The following is a 15,249-nucleotide window of genomic DNA, read 5'->3' as shown; positions in this document are numbered from 1 at the left end:
CAGAAGATGCTTCAGGTCAGAGGAGATCACGCTGTCTTCTCCTTTTACTGTCTGTGTTTGAAGCTGATGATTACAGCACACTTCCACTAGCAACCCCATCATGTCATAGCAGGGGCAACTGCTTTTATTCTAGGTGGTGTTGGCATGGGTGCTTGGACCCCCAGAAGGTTGGATTTTAGGGGGTAACGTGGTAATTGCAACAATTTCTGAGGACATGAGTGAACAAACTGAGAAAATTCAACATATGGACCAAAGTATAGGGACATTATTTCTGTAGTGTTTACTGTACAGGGAATGCTAGATTTCTGCTAGATTTTGGGAAATTGCTGTGAGGATTTGATTGCATTAAGCCACATACAGCTAATTATCAATCAATCAAACAATCCTTTTTTTTTCACTCGGGAAGAAACATTTACAATGTTGCCGAGCCTTTATAACATCAAAGGGATTGAACACATTTAATGATAATTTAGAAATAATAAGAAATAAAATAGTAAAAAATTATTAAATAAGTAAATAAATAAAATAATATTAATAAATAAAAGTATGCATTTTAAATCAACATTTAATACAAATATATATGTAAAACAGAAAATTCTGAAATACCATAAAAAGAACAGATTTGACATAAAAATAAAAAATGTATAAAATATAAAATAAGTAAATAAATAATAGTAGAAGTAAAGTAAAGTATGAAAAATGATAAGTGATTAAATGACTGAGTGAGTAATAGAACTTAGAACAAGAATGAAAATACAAAACATTAAAATGAAATAAAAAATAAAAGTAATAATAAATAAACAAAAAAATAAATGAATAAAATAAATAACAAAAATATATATAATTAATATAAGAAATTAGTATTAGTTAGGTCCAGATGTTGGATGATCACCACCCCAACTCATTCCCAAATTCCCAATTATCTAAAACACACTGGATAGAACACTGTTCTAATGCACCACAACTCAGTGAGGTGCTCAAAGGTTTTATACCCCACCAGCCCACCCCTGGCATAAGGCATGGTGCCAAAATTTTAATAAATATCTGCTCCAAAGAACCGTATTCTGTATAAGCATTAGGGCTTCAGATTCAGTTATTATCCAGATATTTAGATACTTGCTTACATACTGACAACTACACTAATACCATTTTTCTAAGCCTTCAACTACATTCTACACACAATAATTTACACTCAACCCCCATCGGTATGAAGCGGCAGCCAATCGCACACAGCATACTCTCAACCAGAAACAACCGTCCACTTGGAGGACAGCATTGGGCACTGAGGAATTTACCCAGCACATATCTGGGCATACAGTCAAACATACATACACACCAGGGCAATTTAAAGTATGAAGTTAATCTGTTTTTTTATGTTTTTGAACTGATCTCCATGTTTTTGGACTATTCTCCATGTATTTTGGTCCCCCAAAGAACCCACACAGACATGGGGAGAAACTCCACCAAGATGCTTACAAAGTACATTATATCTGCTGTATACTGTTTGTTAATTTTACCACAATATTACGTTTTGGTAGTTGTGGGCAGTGTGCCTGCTGGAAAATGAAATCTACATCTCAGATGTAGCACAGATGACATGTCTCTCCAAACCATCACTGATTGGTGGAAACTTCACACTAGACCTCAAGCAGTTTGGACTGTGTGTCTCTCCACTCTTCCTCCAGACTCTGCTCTCTTGATTTACAAATGAAATGTAAAATTTACTGATGATCAGTGATGTAGAGTTTGGAGAGACATGTCATCTGCTGGTGTTGATCCACTGTGTTTTATTATCAAGTCTAAAGTCAGTGCAGTTTAGTTTTCCCACAATATCTTTCAGATTTTGTAGGAAACATCTTTAATGGAGATTCAGCAGGATTTGGCACACTGACCACACTGCCAAAAGTACCGATTGGTCTTATAGAATATTAGAAATTTTGGAGACGCTGATTTTTGAGTTTTCATTGGCTGTAAACCATAATCATCAACAATAAAATAAATAATACATGCTTAAAATAGATCACTTTGTGTGTAATACATCTGAATTACAGAAATTACACAACTTTTCAATGATGTATATCAAATAAAACTATCAATGTCAGATTTCACTTTAAATATTGTGCAGCCCTAGGTCTCATTGCTTCTCTACAAAATCTTGACATAAGGTCTATCTATGTAAAGTAGCTGAATGCATTTATTATAGAAGGAGTTTCTATAAACATTTGGACACATAGTGTAGCAAAGGTTCAGTTATATTTGTAGCACAGCATTGTTTCTTATCTCCACTGTGGAAAAAGCAAGACCCCCACGGTTCCACACAGAACAGATATGACCCGATAACGCCATGGTTCACTGCCCGGAGCTCACAGTGAAGACTATCACAACATGAGATCTGCTCTCTGTCTCTATACAGTCCTCTCTCTTTATTTCTCTCTCTCTCTCTCTCTCTCTTTTTCTTTCTCTTTCTCTCTTTCCGTCTGTGAGCACAGTGAAGCATCAAAGCCCCTAAGCGGAGCGGTGGAGGAGCGTGGTGTCAGCTGTCAGCTCAGAAAGACCCTGTGAGAGGCCCGTGGGGGAAGTCAGCCTCCTTACACTCTTTACAGTTTTACACAAGTTCATACGTCTTCTGCACTTTTGCCGTTTCCGTTTCCATCGGCTTACAGAAGCTGAAGAGGCACGAGTATAAAACTAACCCTGAAAATTAATGAACATTCACATCATAAAGCTTTAGAGGATGAAGGAAATATATATGAATATTTATCTCATTTGAAGATACAGCTGTTTTATTTTAATATTCACTCAGTCTAGAACAGTCTCTGTACTGCCAGAGGGGGTGACAGAGTCTGAAATTAAGAGATTATTTAAGACCAATTTATACTTTTGCATCTAACCATAGCCATAGCCTGCTGGTAACATGTAGCCCCACTTGTACAGCTTAGCCCGACACGCATCTGCCCAGAAATGTGACTACATGATGGGTGACATGGTGAGCAGCATCTCTTATTGGTCCACTTACAGCCAATGAAAAAACAAAAATCAGTGTTTTAGAAAATTAGAGTATTATATGAGACCGATTGGTACTTTTGGCAGTGTGGGCAGAGTGCCAAATCCTGCTGGAAAATGAAATCTGCATCTTCATAGAAGTTGTCAGCAGAGGGAAACATGAAGTGCTGTAAGGTTTTGTGGGAAAACTGAACTGCACTGACTTTGGGCTTGATAATAAAACACAGTGGATCAACACCAGCAGATGACATGTCTCTCCAAACCATCACTGATCATCAGTAAATTTTACATTTCATTTGTAAATCAAGGGATCTGGATGAAGAGTGGGGAGACACACGGTCCAAACTGCTTGAGGTCTAGTGTGAAGTTTCTACAGTCAGTGATGGTTTGGAACGCTTAAAATAGATCACTCTGTGTGTAATACATCTATATAATATGAGATATACAGAATATATAATATAGATTACTAAAATAAAGTTAATTTTCAATAATATTATATATATTTTTTTAAATGCACTAGTACTTTATTATTCATAATTGTGTTTTTCTGATTTGTTGTTCCTTTCCACCAAGACAAGGTTCTGGGTGAGTTCATGACAGTCTGGCATGGCTATGCACCAGTTTATTCTTTTGGTGGATAGTCCACTACTTTTTGATCTTTTAATTTCTATATAGAGCCATTGCCACTGTACTAAAGAAGAAGAACCATTGGAAATGACCTTCTAAAAAATACACTGCGTCTTGATATCTGTTGCAGATAAGCTCTTAAGCTTTTGAGATGGCTGCAGTATGTGGACCAGTATTGTCCTGTTGAAAAAGCACACTGATGCTAATCTAATGCTACTTTGTTGATCTTGGTGCTGACTATGGTACCTCCATACAGAGGTTTGTTGGTCATCTCCACCAAGGCAAGATTCAGTCCATGACAGTCTGGCATGACTATCTACTAGTTCAGGGGTCGGCAATAGGTGCCCCGCATGAAACTATAATGAGAAAAAAAATAAAAATATAATAGAAGGCTTCTCTGGTGAGCTTTTGTTTACCATCCTCCCCTGTCTCTCTGTCGTGCTCAGCGTGATTTTATTTTCCGCCTGTTCTGTTGTTTCCGCCCGTTCTTGGGCTCACTATCTCCTTATAAGGCCGTTTTTCCTGGCCGTGTCCTAATCACTAGCTGGGGCAGCGGTAGTGTATTGGACCACGACCCTGACGATGAGTTTGGCTCGTGACCAAACTTAATTCCAGACCCCTGTTATAATTTATTCTTTCCGGGTGCAGCTACTTTTTGACATTTTGATTTCTATATAAAGCCATTGCCTTACTTAAAAAAAAAGAACTCTTGAAAACAAATACGCTGCTGCTTTCTCTCCCTCATCTTCTTATCCACGATGCTGTATGTATGTATGTATGTATTTATGCATATATTTATGTAGCGTGTATGTTAATCTATCAGTCTATTTTATTAATAGTTGTGTTTTGCAGCTCAGCGCTGTTGTGGTGAAGTTTTTTCTGTAGCTGTCAAATTCTCGCTTACTCTGTAAGTTTAAACTGACAACATTCCCACCTTACAAACAACTGCTCTGCTTCCTGACTGACGATGCTTATAATTGGCTGTTCAGCTTCAGTCAGAATCTACAGGCGTCTCGCTATGTGTTGCAGAACGCTGATTCTTCCCTCCTCCAGTCCGCTGTGGTTTGTCAGATTTGCTTGTTGATTTTTCATTTTTTTCTGCTGCATGCGTTTAATGAGGCTCAGCTCATGCGCTGATGTGCTGTTAGGATGAAGGCCTCTCTCAAGGTTATCACAGGAAAAGCGTCAGGCCCAACCTGCAGAGCGGTAGGTAGGCCAATTACAGCGCGGCCGCGCCGGATGCTGATGATTGTACCTGGGGGGGGGTACATCTGAGCGAGCTAAATTGCTTATTTAAGTGTGTGCGCGTGGGTGCGGGAGCACGAGGAGTAATTGCAGATATTTCACATGCTTTTACGAGCCTCTTAGCCTGTGAAAAGAGCCGCGCTGCGTTCTGCTCTTCCACTTCAATAACAGATGTATCTCGCTTTGATCAAAAGCGTTGTTAAATTGCTTTAAAGTGTCTTGTTTCTCTTTTAAGCAGCTCTCCACTGTGATGCTCAGTCTTCAGAAACCAATGCCTGCCCTGCGCTGCAGGATGATCAGCCCAATCTTACACAGTTATCAAGTAATTAAAACAATTAGGAATACCATTCTAAACCATTCAAGCATTCAAATGCAAAAACAATCAGAGTCGATTACTCAGAAATAAAAATATTAGGGATGGCGTATATTTATCACTGGTTATCAGGGGCGGTGCAGATTTGCTCAGTGAAGTGGAGGGGGGCAACATTAGTAGGCAGTCTACATATAAAAATTTATAAATGTAAAATTAGTTGAACAGGAATAAGCATATTTTTTAAGGAATAATATGCTTACATGAATGGTTAAATGCAAAAAATAAATATGTATTTACTGATATTCAGTATAGAAGTATAGAAATTCTATATATACTTAGTCTTATGCTTTACATTCTTAGGTTACTGCTATAAATTCATACTCTAATTGTAAATATATTTCACTGTTATATTTTCTTAGTTTAATGCTATAAATTTTACTCTGATTGTTAATATATTTTCAATGTTATATATTCTTATTTTACTGCTATTAATTATTACTCTAATTGTAAATATATTTTTTATATTTTTAGTTTCATGTTATAAATTCTTACTCTACTTGTAAATATTTTAGTTTAAAGAGGCACTAAACCCTAAATCATTTTTATAAACATTTCTTTACCTTTAAAAAACGCTTTTACTGCAGCCATTGACGCCTCTTCAATGGTTTAACTGTGCTATAGGTGTGGATGATGTGTTCATGTACTTTGATCACAGAAACATCACAATATGCAAATCAGTCAATCCATAATACCACCCCCCTGCTGACGTCCAACCATTTGTGTCTCACCACTATCAGAGGCACACTGCTGCTCAGCCAATCAGCTCTCCCTCCTGCCCTGACTTTAAACCCATACATCACCCAGTGCCCCTCCCAAACTACCCCTCCCATTTTTTTTTAGCATTTTTTAAATTTGAGCTGAGGCTTGAGTCAAAGCAAAAATCAGGATCTTTTGTTACTCTTTAATGTTATATATTCTTAGTTTAATGCAGTAGTACATTTTTAGTCTAGTACTATACATGCTTAATCTAATGCTTTACATTCTTGGTCTAGTGCTGTTTTAAATTTATTAGTATACTGTTATAAATTCATAGTCTAGTGCTATACATTTTTAGTCTTAAAATATCAGTGCCTGACCTCACAAAAATGCTTCTGGAAGAATGGTGAAAATAACCTCCCATAAACACACTCCTAAACCTTGTGGAAAGCCTTCCCAAAGAGTTGAAGCTGTTATAGCTCTAAAGGCTGGGCTGACATCGTATTAAACCCTGTGGATAAAGAACAGGATGTTCATATGTGTTTAAACACAGATATGCAAATACTTTTAGCAGTATCGTGTATATCTGTATGTGATATTGAACATATTTTTCTTGATATACAGAGATAAAAAAACAGGTATCCATTAGTACTTCTATTAGAAATAGCCAAAAGTTTGCAGGCTCGAATCCCCGCTCATACAGCTTTGCCATCAAGCTGCCGACGCTCAGAGGGAGCACAATTGGCCCTGCTCCCTGTGTGTATATGGCGCTCTCTCTCCCCACATCACTAAAGGGTAATGCCTGCAGCACAGGGCATCTGTGAGCTGATGTATCTGAACCGAGTCTCTGCGCTTTCTTCCAAGCGCGATGTGATGCTACTCAGCAATGCTGCATCAGCAGCAGCTCGAAAAGAGGCGGTGGCTGATTCACATGTATCAGAGGAGACATGTGCTAGTCTATACCCTCCTGGTGTTGGGGCATCACTAGTGATAGGGAGAGTCCTAGTGAGTGGGTTGGGTAATTGGCCGTGCAAAATTAGGGAGGAAGAGGGAAAAATTAGAAAGAAAGAAAGAAAGAAAGAAAAAAAGGTGTAAATAATGTGCTCAGTCTAAGAAATCTCTCAAACCCTTAAGCCCTCAAACAGTGTAAATTTTTAATCATCTGAATGATGAAATATATTTATTCTGGAGGCTGGCCACATGTGTGATGGAAAGCTTCCTCGCGCCGTTGCGAGTGTGGAGCATTATCTGCGACAGATGTTCAGGTTGGACCTGGATTTTTTCCGCTCTTCCCACCCTCTGAGCGAGATGAAAGCATCTTTTCTTGTTAGGAGAGGGGGAAAAATCGACCGAGCGGAGGGAAAAAGAGGGGTTTTCAAGCCGTGGCTGTTTGATCTTCTTAAAAGCATGAGGGCCTTTGTGTGCTGACCTACGGCCAGAGGTTCCAGTGCGCACTGTAGAGCGGAGGCCGGCGGGACTGATCTGAGGACAGTGCAGGATAGTGGAGTGAAGAGAGGAGAGTGCGTGGGGATTGGGAGAGGAACGGAGGGAGCAGTCAGTCTGACAGCTCAAAGAAAGAAGGCGGCTGTTTGATGTGCAGCACAGACTGCTTATTTATTTATTTAGCTATTATTATTATCATTATTAACCCCTTAGAGACTGAGAGTCTGCGTGGAGGGCCCTGAGAGAACAACTACTCATTTATAGTGATATAGTGTGTGTGTGTGTGTGTGTGTGCGCACACACAGCTTGTATAGTCCCTAGTTGACCAGTCTTGCTAATAGAATAGGACTCTGAAGCAGACAAGCATGAACATATTAGTGCCATGCCTAATTCTGACATGGGTGTGTCAACAGATGTGTCGGGACTAGGCCTGTCACGATAATTTTTTGTGAATGATATTTTGTCCCAGAAATTATTGCGATAAACGATATTGTTGCCATTTTTAGACCACTAATTTGCCACTAATAAAATGATAACATAATATCATAACAAAGTAATTCACCTTTTTAAAGACAATAAATTTTCCATTCCTGTGCACAAACCTAATTTTAGAACCTAAAAGGTATCTAGCTTGAACCAAAGTAGGCTGCCACTATGAGCAGGAGGTCGCAGGTTCGTACCCCCACTCATGCAGCTTTGCCATCAAGCTGCCAGTGCTCAGAGGAGCACAATTGGCCCTGCTCCCTCCGGGTGGGTAGATGGCGCTCTCTCCCTACATCACTCCTAGGATGATGTCCACAGCACAAGGCGTCTGTGAGCTGATGTATCGGAACTATCATAAAAAGAAGCGGTGGCTGACTTCACATTCATATCGGAGAAAGCATGTTTTAGTCTTCACCCTCCTGGTGTTTTGGGGCATCACTAGTGAGTCCTAATGAGTGGGTTGGGTAATTGGCCGTGTAAATTGGGGAGAAAATGTGGAAAATGTGAAATAAAATTATATTAAAAAAAAAAATATATATATATATATATATATAGACACACACACACATTGTGAAGTGCGGAGGCATGGAAACCGTGGGTCTGCTTCACACCATGATGTGCAGCCCCGGTCTGTCCCAGCTGGCCCACATTGAACCAACACTCTAAACGCAACCAAACATAGACGAGGACTGAGCTCGTACCGTGCTTGTAGCGAAATTTGTGGAATTTGTGATCCTACCGTTTCTAAAAACTGCAGCGTCCATAGCGTCATCTCTGTATGGTGAGCATCTGAGATATATTACTAAAGAATAATGCATTCTCCTGTTTCTTTCACAATAACTTTCTGTGAGTCTTTATTTCAGTCAGAAACTTGTGTTCTAAGCTCCTTGTTCAAATAAAAGTGCATTTTTATGAAGTTGTCGAATGGTGGGTCAAGAGGCTGTGAGCATTCAGGGCAGAATTGGCTCACATTTAGCCTTAAACATCTTTACCTGGATATGATTCTGCTGCTTAAACACCAAATACCTCGGTTTCCTTAGTGCTGGGTTAAACAGTTGCTGCTATTTTGGCTAAAACAGGTCAGCATCAGCTCTTAAAAGTTTTTTTTCTAGAAACTCAGATGATTAAATGAAAACCCAGTGGTGTAGGTTTTATTTCGACTTTGAAGAGGACACACTACTCCTATCACCTGATCATTAGTATGATTTCTTTTATTTATATACTCACTGAGAGAACTGGTTAGGGCCTTCTTTTGCTCTCAAAACAGTATTAATTCTTAATAGCATAGATGCTACAAGATGGTGGAAGCATTCCTCTGAGACTCTTGCCAGTGTTTACACCACTGCATTACATTCTGTAGCTCCTGCTGATTTATCATGTTTTACCACATCCCAATACAACAAGATTTAGATCATGTGCTTGTTGTGAAGAGACACCGCTGAAGAACTTTGAATCCTAAACTTATTGTATTGTTTGGAAATCCAGTTTAAGACCACCTTTTTTGCTTGGTTGTGTGAAGCATTATTAGGTTGAAAGTAGCCATTGGTAGATCGCAAGGTCAAATGTTGTGTTAAAAGGAATGTACAACATCAGCAATTATACTTCATGTCAAAAAATACGCTGTTTTGTGGCATTTAAGTGATGTATGATTGGTATTAATAAGCTCAAAGTATGCCAAGAAAACATTCCCCACATTATTACACCACCTCCACCAGCCTGGAGTGTTGACACAAGGCAGCCTGGGTCCATGAATTCAAGCTGTTCATGCTAAGTTCTGACCCTACCATCTGTTTCCCTCAGCAAAAGTCCAGATTTATCAGACCATGTTATGTTTCTCCAGCCTTCAGCTGTCCTGTTTTAGAGTCTATAACCAAAGCCTGTGTTCACTGCAGCCTCAGCTAAAAAGACAAAAGTGAAAATCATTGTGGTTTTATGCAGTTGTAGCTCATTAATCTCTAGGGTTGGATTTTGTGTTCTTCATTCTGAAATGTTTTCTGTTCAACTCTGAGCTACTGTAGCCTTTTTGTCAGCTCTAACCAGTCTGGCCATTTTTAGTTGATCTCTCTTATCAACAAAGTGTTTTTATCTGCTGAATTGAATAGCTATATTTTTGGACAATATATTGTCGCAGAAATAATACCAAAAAGTTAATCCTTATAAAGGACAGTGAATCTTTAATTATTAATATTTTATGAGATGTATACTTATCCTCTTCACCTGCCACAGACCACTCTGTATGAGGTGCCATTTTTTGGGTGTTTTTTGGTCTTTTTTTATTGTTTATTGCAAGAAAACACACTCAGCACACAAAGACTGAAATGTCTCTATACCTATCAGCAATATTTGCTGCTGCTCCCAAAAAACTATAAACTCTCTACCCCAGTAACTGCTGTGATTATATATGTTCTATATGTTACAGTATGTTACACATCTCTGCACCTTATCCTCACCATGCACATTAATATACCATATCGGTACTGCACTGTCCTGTCTTTTAAATTGTCTCGTCTTTTGTATTTATTGTATTTATTGTTATTTAGTGTTATTTTGTTGTAGTGTTTTATGTTGCACTATCAGAACACCATGTTGTCTATTGCTTGTTGTTCCATGTTGCACCATGGTTCCGGAGGAACGTAATTTCACTACACTGTGTACCTGTACTCAGATATAATGACAATAAAAGCCTCTTGACTCTTGACTGACTAAAGTTTTGATAAGGTTTACTCTATGTAAACAAACATGCAGGGAAACACAAGGTCAGCAAAAATAATTGTACGATTCCATATATTGTACGATAAGCGCATAACGTAATTATTGTGGTAACTCTAACTGGATGTGTTTTCTTTGATGAGTAAACTCTATCTCAAACCAAAACCAAAAGTAATTCTACACTCACAATCATTCAATTTTTCTCCCTTTCTGATGGTTGATGTGTTCTGAACCCTCAGCAAGTGTCTAGCAGAATGTAATGAGTGTGTCAACATGTGTGTATTCTGTTCTATATAGTTAATTAATTATCTCTACCTGTGTTTCTCTCTCTTCTCTTGTCGTTTATCTCAGCTCTGGTGTGTGTACGTGTAAAATGGGAGTGTACGGAGACAAGTGTGACGACTGCCGGCCGGGCTTCTTCAAATTCAGCAGCACAGGATGCCAACCGTGCCAGTGTAACAATCACACCAGCCTCTGCGACACACAATCAGGTAACGGGAGCAGAAAATATTGAAGGAATATATCAAAGGAATGCAGAAGATGCTAAATCACAGTGTTGTGCTCTGTCTTTAGATCCTACTGTTCTAATTGGATACAAAATCAAATGTTCTTTTTTTTTTTTTTTACGAAAAACATTTGTGTTTTTGTACTATAAAGTTATCTTAGTAGAAGTTTTCTTCACCATAGCAACCACCTTGAAACCACAGATTAACACTGTAGCAGCCACATAGAAGCAATACTTTGGCAATAGCAGGACTAACAGCACTATAAGGTAACCATAGCAACCACCTTAAAAGTACTTAGTAACCTAGTATTAACCTACTAGCAGCAATAGTACAGTTAATCATCAATATCATAGCTATAAATCAGTTCATCTGCACATTTGTTAAATAAATCAATTAGCAAAGACTTTGTGTGCATAATTTTTTACACTTATATGAACAGACAAAAATCACCTGCCAAGTTTAGATCAGACTGACGCACACACACAGTGTCTTACAGGATCTGCATTCTCTAGTTTTTTTACTTTGAAGTAGATATATTTGCAGTCCATAAAAATTAATTAATTATGGTAAACTGACCCAGCTGATTTGTGCTAGTTTTGAGACCAAGTAGCAGCTTTCCCCTTCATTTACTATAAACCAGGATCTAATCTTCACAAACAAACAATTTACAAACTCTGCTAAACACATTCTCTAGTTGTAAGGGATGCATTTGTATAGATGCTACATTTAGGAAACCATACTGGCAGTTAAAATGTCAGCACTAAAAAAGACGCATGGATTTAATAGAGACTTAATGGGGCTGTATTGACGAATACTGCTGGGCAATATGCTGCAGGTACACCGCTGTTTCTTTTTAGGATGCTGTGCAGTCTGCTGTGAACCAATATTTTTTTAAGAGAAGGAAAACCCGTGAGATTTACATCCACTGCAGTAAGACCGCAGAGCGGCCAACAAACATGATCAGGCTCAAACTAGCAGCTCTTAGCTTAACTGTGAGACTTAATGGCTATGTACGTTTGTGTTTTTTGTGTTAAAAGCTACTTAGTTAATTGTGTAAAATAAATTTTAATTTCTACTTAACACTGAACTTAAATTGTCCCCAGTCTCATCTGAGTAAATAAGCAACAAAATGTTTGTCTATGATTCAATCATGTGTTCATCATAATACAGTCACATATTAGGACAATTTAGTAAAATGGCATAGATAGACCATGTTTGTTTAAGGTAAAACTGGAACTCCATTCAGCCCAGCTGAGAAGTTAATTTTTGCTTTTATGGGCCACATTGACTTCTCTTTCACTCTAGACATTGGGGACTTTGATCATCAACTTGGACTTCTCTCTAGACGGTGGGGATCTGGCTCAAATCATATACTTTCGATACTCAACTTGGACTTTCACTCTAGACTCTAGATTTGCCTCAAATGCCAAACTTTCCAGACTTTACTTGGACTTTCTTTATAGGCATTAAGGGCTTTGAGAATCAACTTAGACTTTCTCTATAGACCATGGGGATTTGGCTCAAATCCCAAACTTTCGAGACTCAACTTGGACTTTCACTGTAGACACTTAATATTTTGTTCGTACCCTGGACCTTCAAAACTCAGCTTGTACTTCTTTCTAGACAATGGGGATCTGGCTCAAATCAGATACTTTCGAGACTCAACTTGGACTTTCACTGTAGACACTTAATATTTTGTTCGTACCCTGGACCTTCAAAACTCAGCTTGTACTTCTTTCTAGACAATGGGGATCTGTCTCAAATCAGATACTTTCGAGAGTCAACTTGGACTTTCACTCTAGACACTGGGGATTTGGCTCAGATTTCATTCTTTCAAGACACAACTTGCACTTTCACTCTAGACTCTAGATTAGGCTCAAATCTCAAACTTTCCAGACTTAACTTGGACTTTCACTCTAGGCATTGGGGATTTTGAGACTCAACATGGACTTTCTTTCTAGACAATGGGGATTTGGCTCAAATCCCATACTTACGAGACTCAACTTTCTCTCTAGACACATGTTTTTTGTCCTTGACCGCAGACTTTGAAGACAACTTGGAATCTCATTCTTGATATTTTGTTCAGACCCTGGACCATTAAGACTCAACTTGGACTTTCTCTCTAGACAATGGGGTTTTGGCTCAAATTACATACTTACGAGACTCAACTTTCTCTCTAGACACATGTTTTTTGTCCTTGACCGCAGACTTTGAAGACAACTTGGAATCTCACTCTTGATATTTTGTTCAGACCCTGGACCATTAAGACTCAACTTAGACTTTCACTCTAGACACTGGGGACATTAAGAGTCAATTTGGTCTTTCTTTCTAGAAAGTGGGTATTTGGCTCAAATCCCAACTTTTCCAGAATCAACATGGACTTTCACTCTAGACTCTAGATTTGGCTCAAATCTCAAACTTTAGAGACTCAATGTGGACTTTCACTTGAGACACTGGGCACTTTATCTCTAGACACATGTTTTTTGTCCTGGACCCCAGACTTTTTAAGACACAACTTGGACTTTCACTCTAGACACTTGTTTTTGGCACGGACCACTGGCTTTCAAGACTTCACTTGGACTCCACTTCAGAGCATTGATCCGAAACTCAAACCCAAAACTTGCTCTTAACTGAGGTACCTTCACAACTACAAATAACCAAAAGTGTATCTTCTATGGCATGTAGATCTGTGGAATCTTTTCAGTGTTTTTGTAGTGCGGTACAGCAATCTCTGGTTCAGAGCTGCATGTTGAGAACACCAAGCCATTACTAGACACTTTTTTTGAACTCTTGATGTTCTTTAGCCTGTTAGCCCACCGGCCAGAGCACCAGCCACCTCTTATGCAATCTGCAACTGTATTGGATTTCTCTCTGCAGAGATTCAGGGTCATAATGTCTGCTGATGTCACACAGCGATGATCTAATTCAATTTGTGTTCACAAAATGCATGGGGTGAAATCCCAGAGGGTGGAGCATTTAAGGCAGGGGGGCAGGAAACGTTGCGCATTCGGCATGTTTAGAATGAAAGCAGTTTTTTCGACTGTAGCCCAAGCCGCAGCCTTCGTCCAGTGCTGACGTCCGAACGCTAAGTCCGAGCGCTGAGGTCATCATTCTTAAACAAAGGCAGTACTAAGCATTTTCCCCTCTCCCTCACTTTTCTCCTATACCACACAGACAGCTTACTGTGAGCAGCTGTACACATACATTACCCAGGAGCCGCTAATTCCTCATGACTCACGAGCAGCAGCAGCAAATGAACCCACCTACACCGCTGTGTTTGCTGAATGCTTTACCAGACCATGCATCATGCTTAAATCTAATCATTTTCTCCTTGCAGAACATAATGGGTGTTTTGCGGACTCATATGAAACCTAATCTTGTTCTATAAAAGCTCCTTAGTGGTTATTTAGCATTAGGCCAAGCTTAGAGGCTCTGTTTGAAGTATTTATAGAGATTGCTGCTCATTATTGCTGTATTGCACTTTGCAGCACCCCAGATATCTGAGATAATTCTCAAACCTGAAACACTTTGGACTCCATTTGGGCTCCATTTAGTCTTACAGCCCAGAAATTTGAGACATGACTCTTGCTCAAACCCCAGACTCTTGAGATTTGGCTCAGACCCCAGACGTTTGAGACTTAACTTCAGCTTGTACTCCAGAGACACAAGCATCAGCTCAAATCCCAGAGATTTGAGACATACATCACAATCTCAGATTCAAGACTCAACCAAGACTCAGCCCCCCCATAGATTTGAGACTTAACCTTCTTAACTTAACATATCTCCCAGAGACTCAAGATTCAACTCGAACCCCGGGACTAAGAGTTGCACAAAATCTCAAGACCCAGTAACCCAGTGACCTTTAGGTCAACTTTGGACCCAAGACTTGACTTATTCTTTCATGAAAGCAACATTTAAACATCCATGTGTCATCCAATTTACAACACCTTACACTTTGTTTAATGATTATCAAGGTCAAATCACTTGTTCAATTGTCTTAGACTACAGAAACTTAAGACTCTACTTGTATGCCCCCAAACTTAAATCTGGATTTAAAACTCACTCCACAGAGACATGGGACTCAAGACTTGTAACATAAGAAGTGCTTACACCATACAGACCTGATTGAGACTTGATTGAGGCTCAAATTCACATCACAAAGTC

General features: G+C 39.0%; 1 protein-coding gene across 1 annotated transcript in view; it reads left to right on the top strand.

Moving 5' to 3' along the window:
* Positions 1–15,249, top strand: part of si:dkey-220k22.1 (multiple epidermal growth factor-like domains protein 9) — a 181,132-nt gene that overhangs the window by 112,508 nt on the left and 53,375 nt on the right. Inside the window, exon 3 of the mRNA XM_007228591.4 lies at positions 10,931–11,070. Coding sequence (XP_007228653.3) covers positions 10,931–11,070 — 140 coding nt within the window. The remainder of the gene's footprint in view (positions 1–10,930; positions 11,071–15,249) is intronic.

The sequence above is a fragment of the Astyanax mexicanus genome, chromosome 1 (genome assembly GCF_023375975.1).
Source record: "Astyanax mexicanus isolate ESR-SI-001 chromosome 1, AstMex3_surface, whole genome shotgun sequence".
Lineage (NCBI taxonomy): Eukaryota > Metazoa > Chordata > Actinopteri > Characiformes > Acestrorhamphidae > Astyanax > Astyanax mexicanus.
Note: the sequence above shows the minus strand (reverse complement) of the source record. Positions and strands in the feature narration are given on the sequence as shown.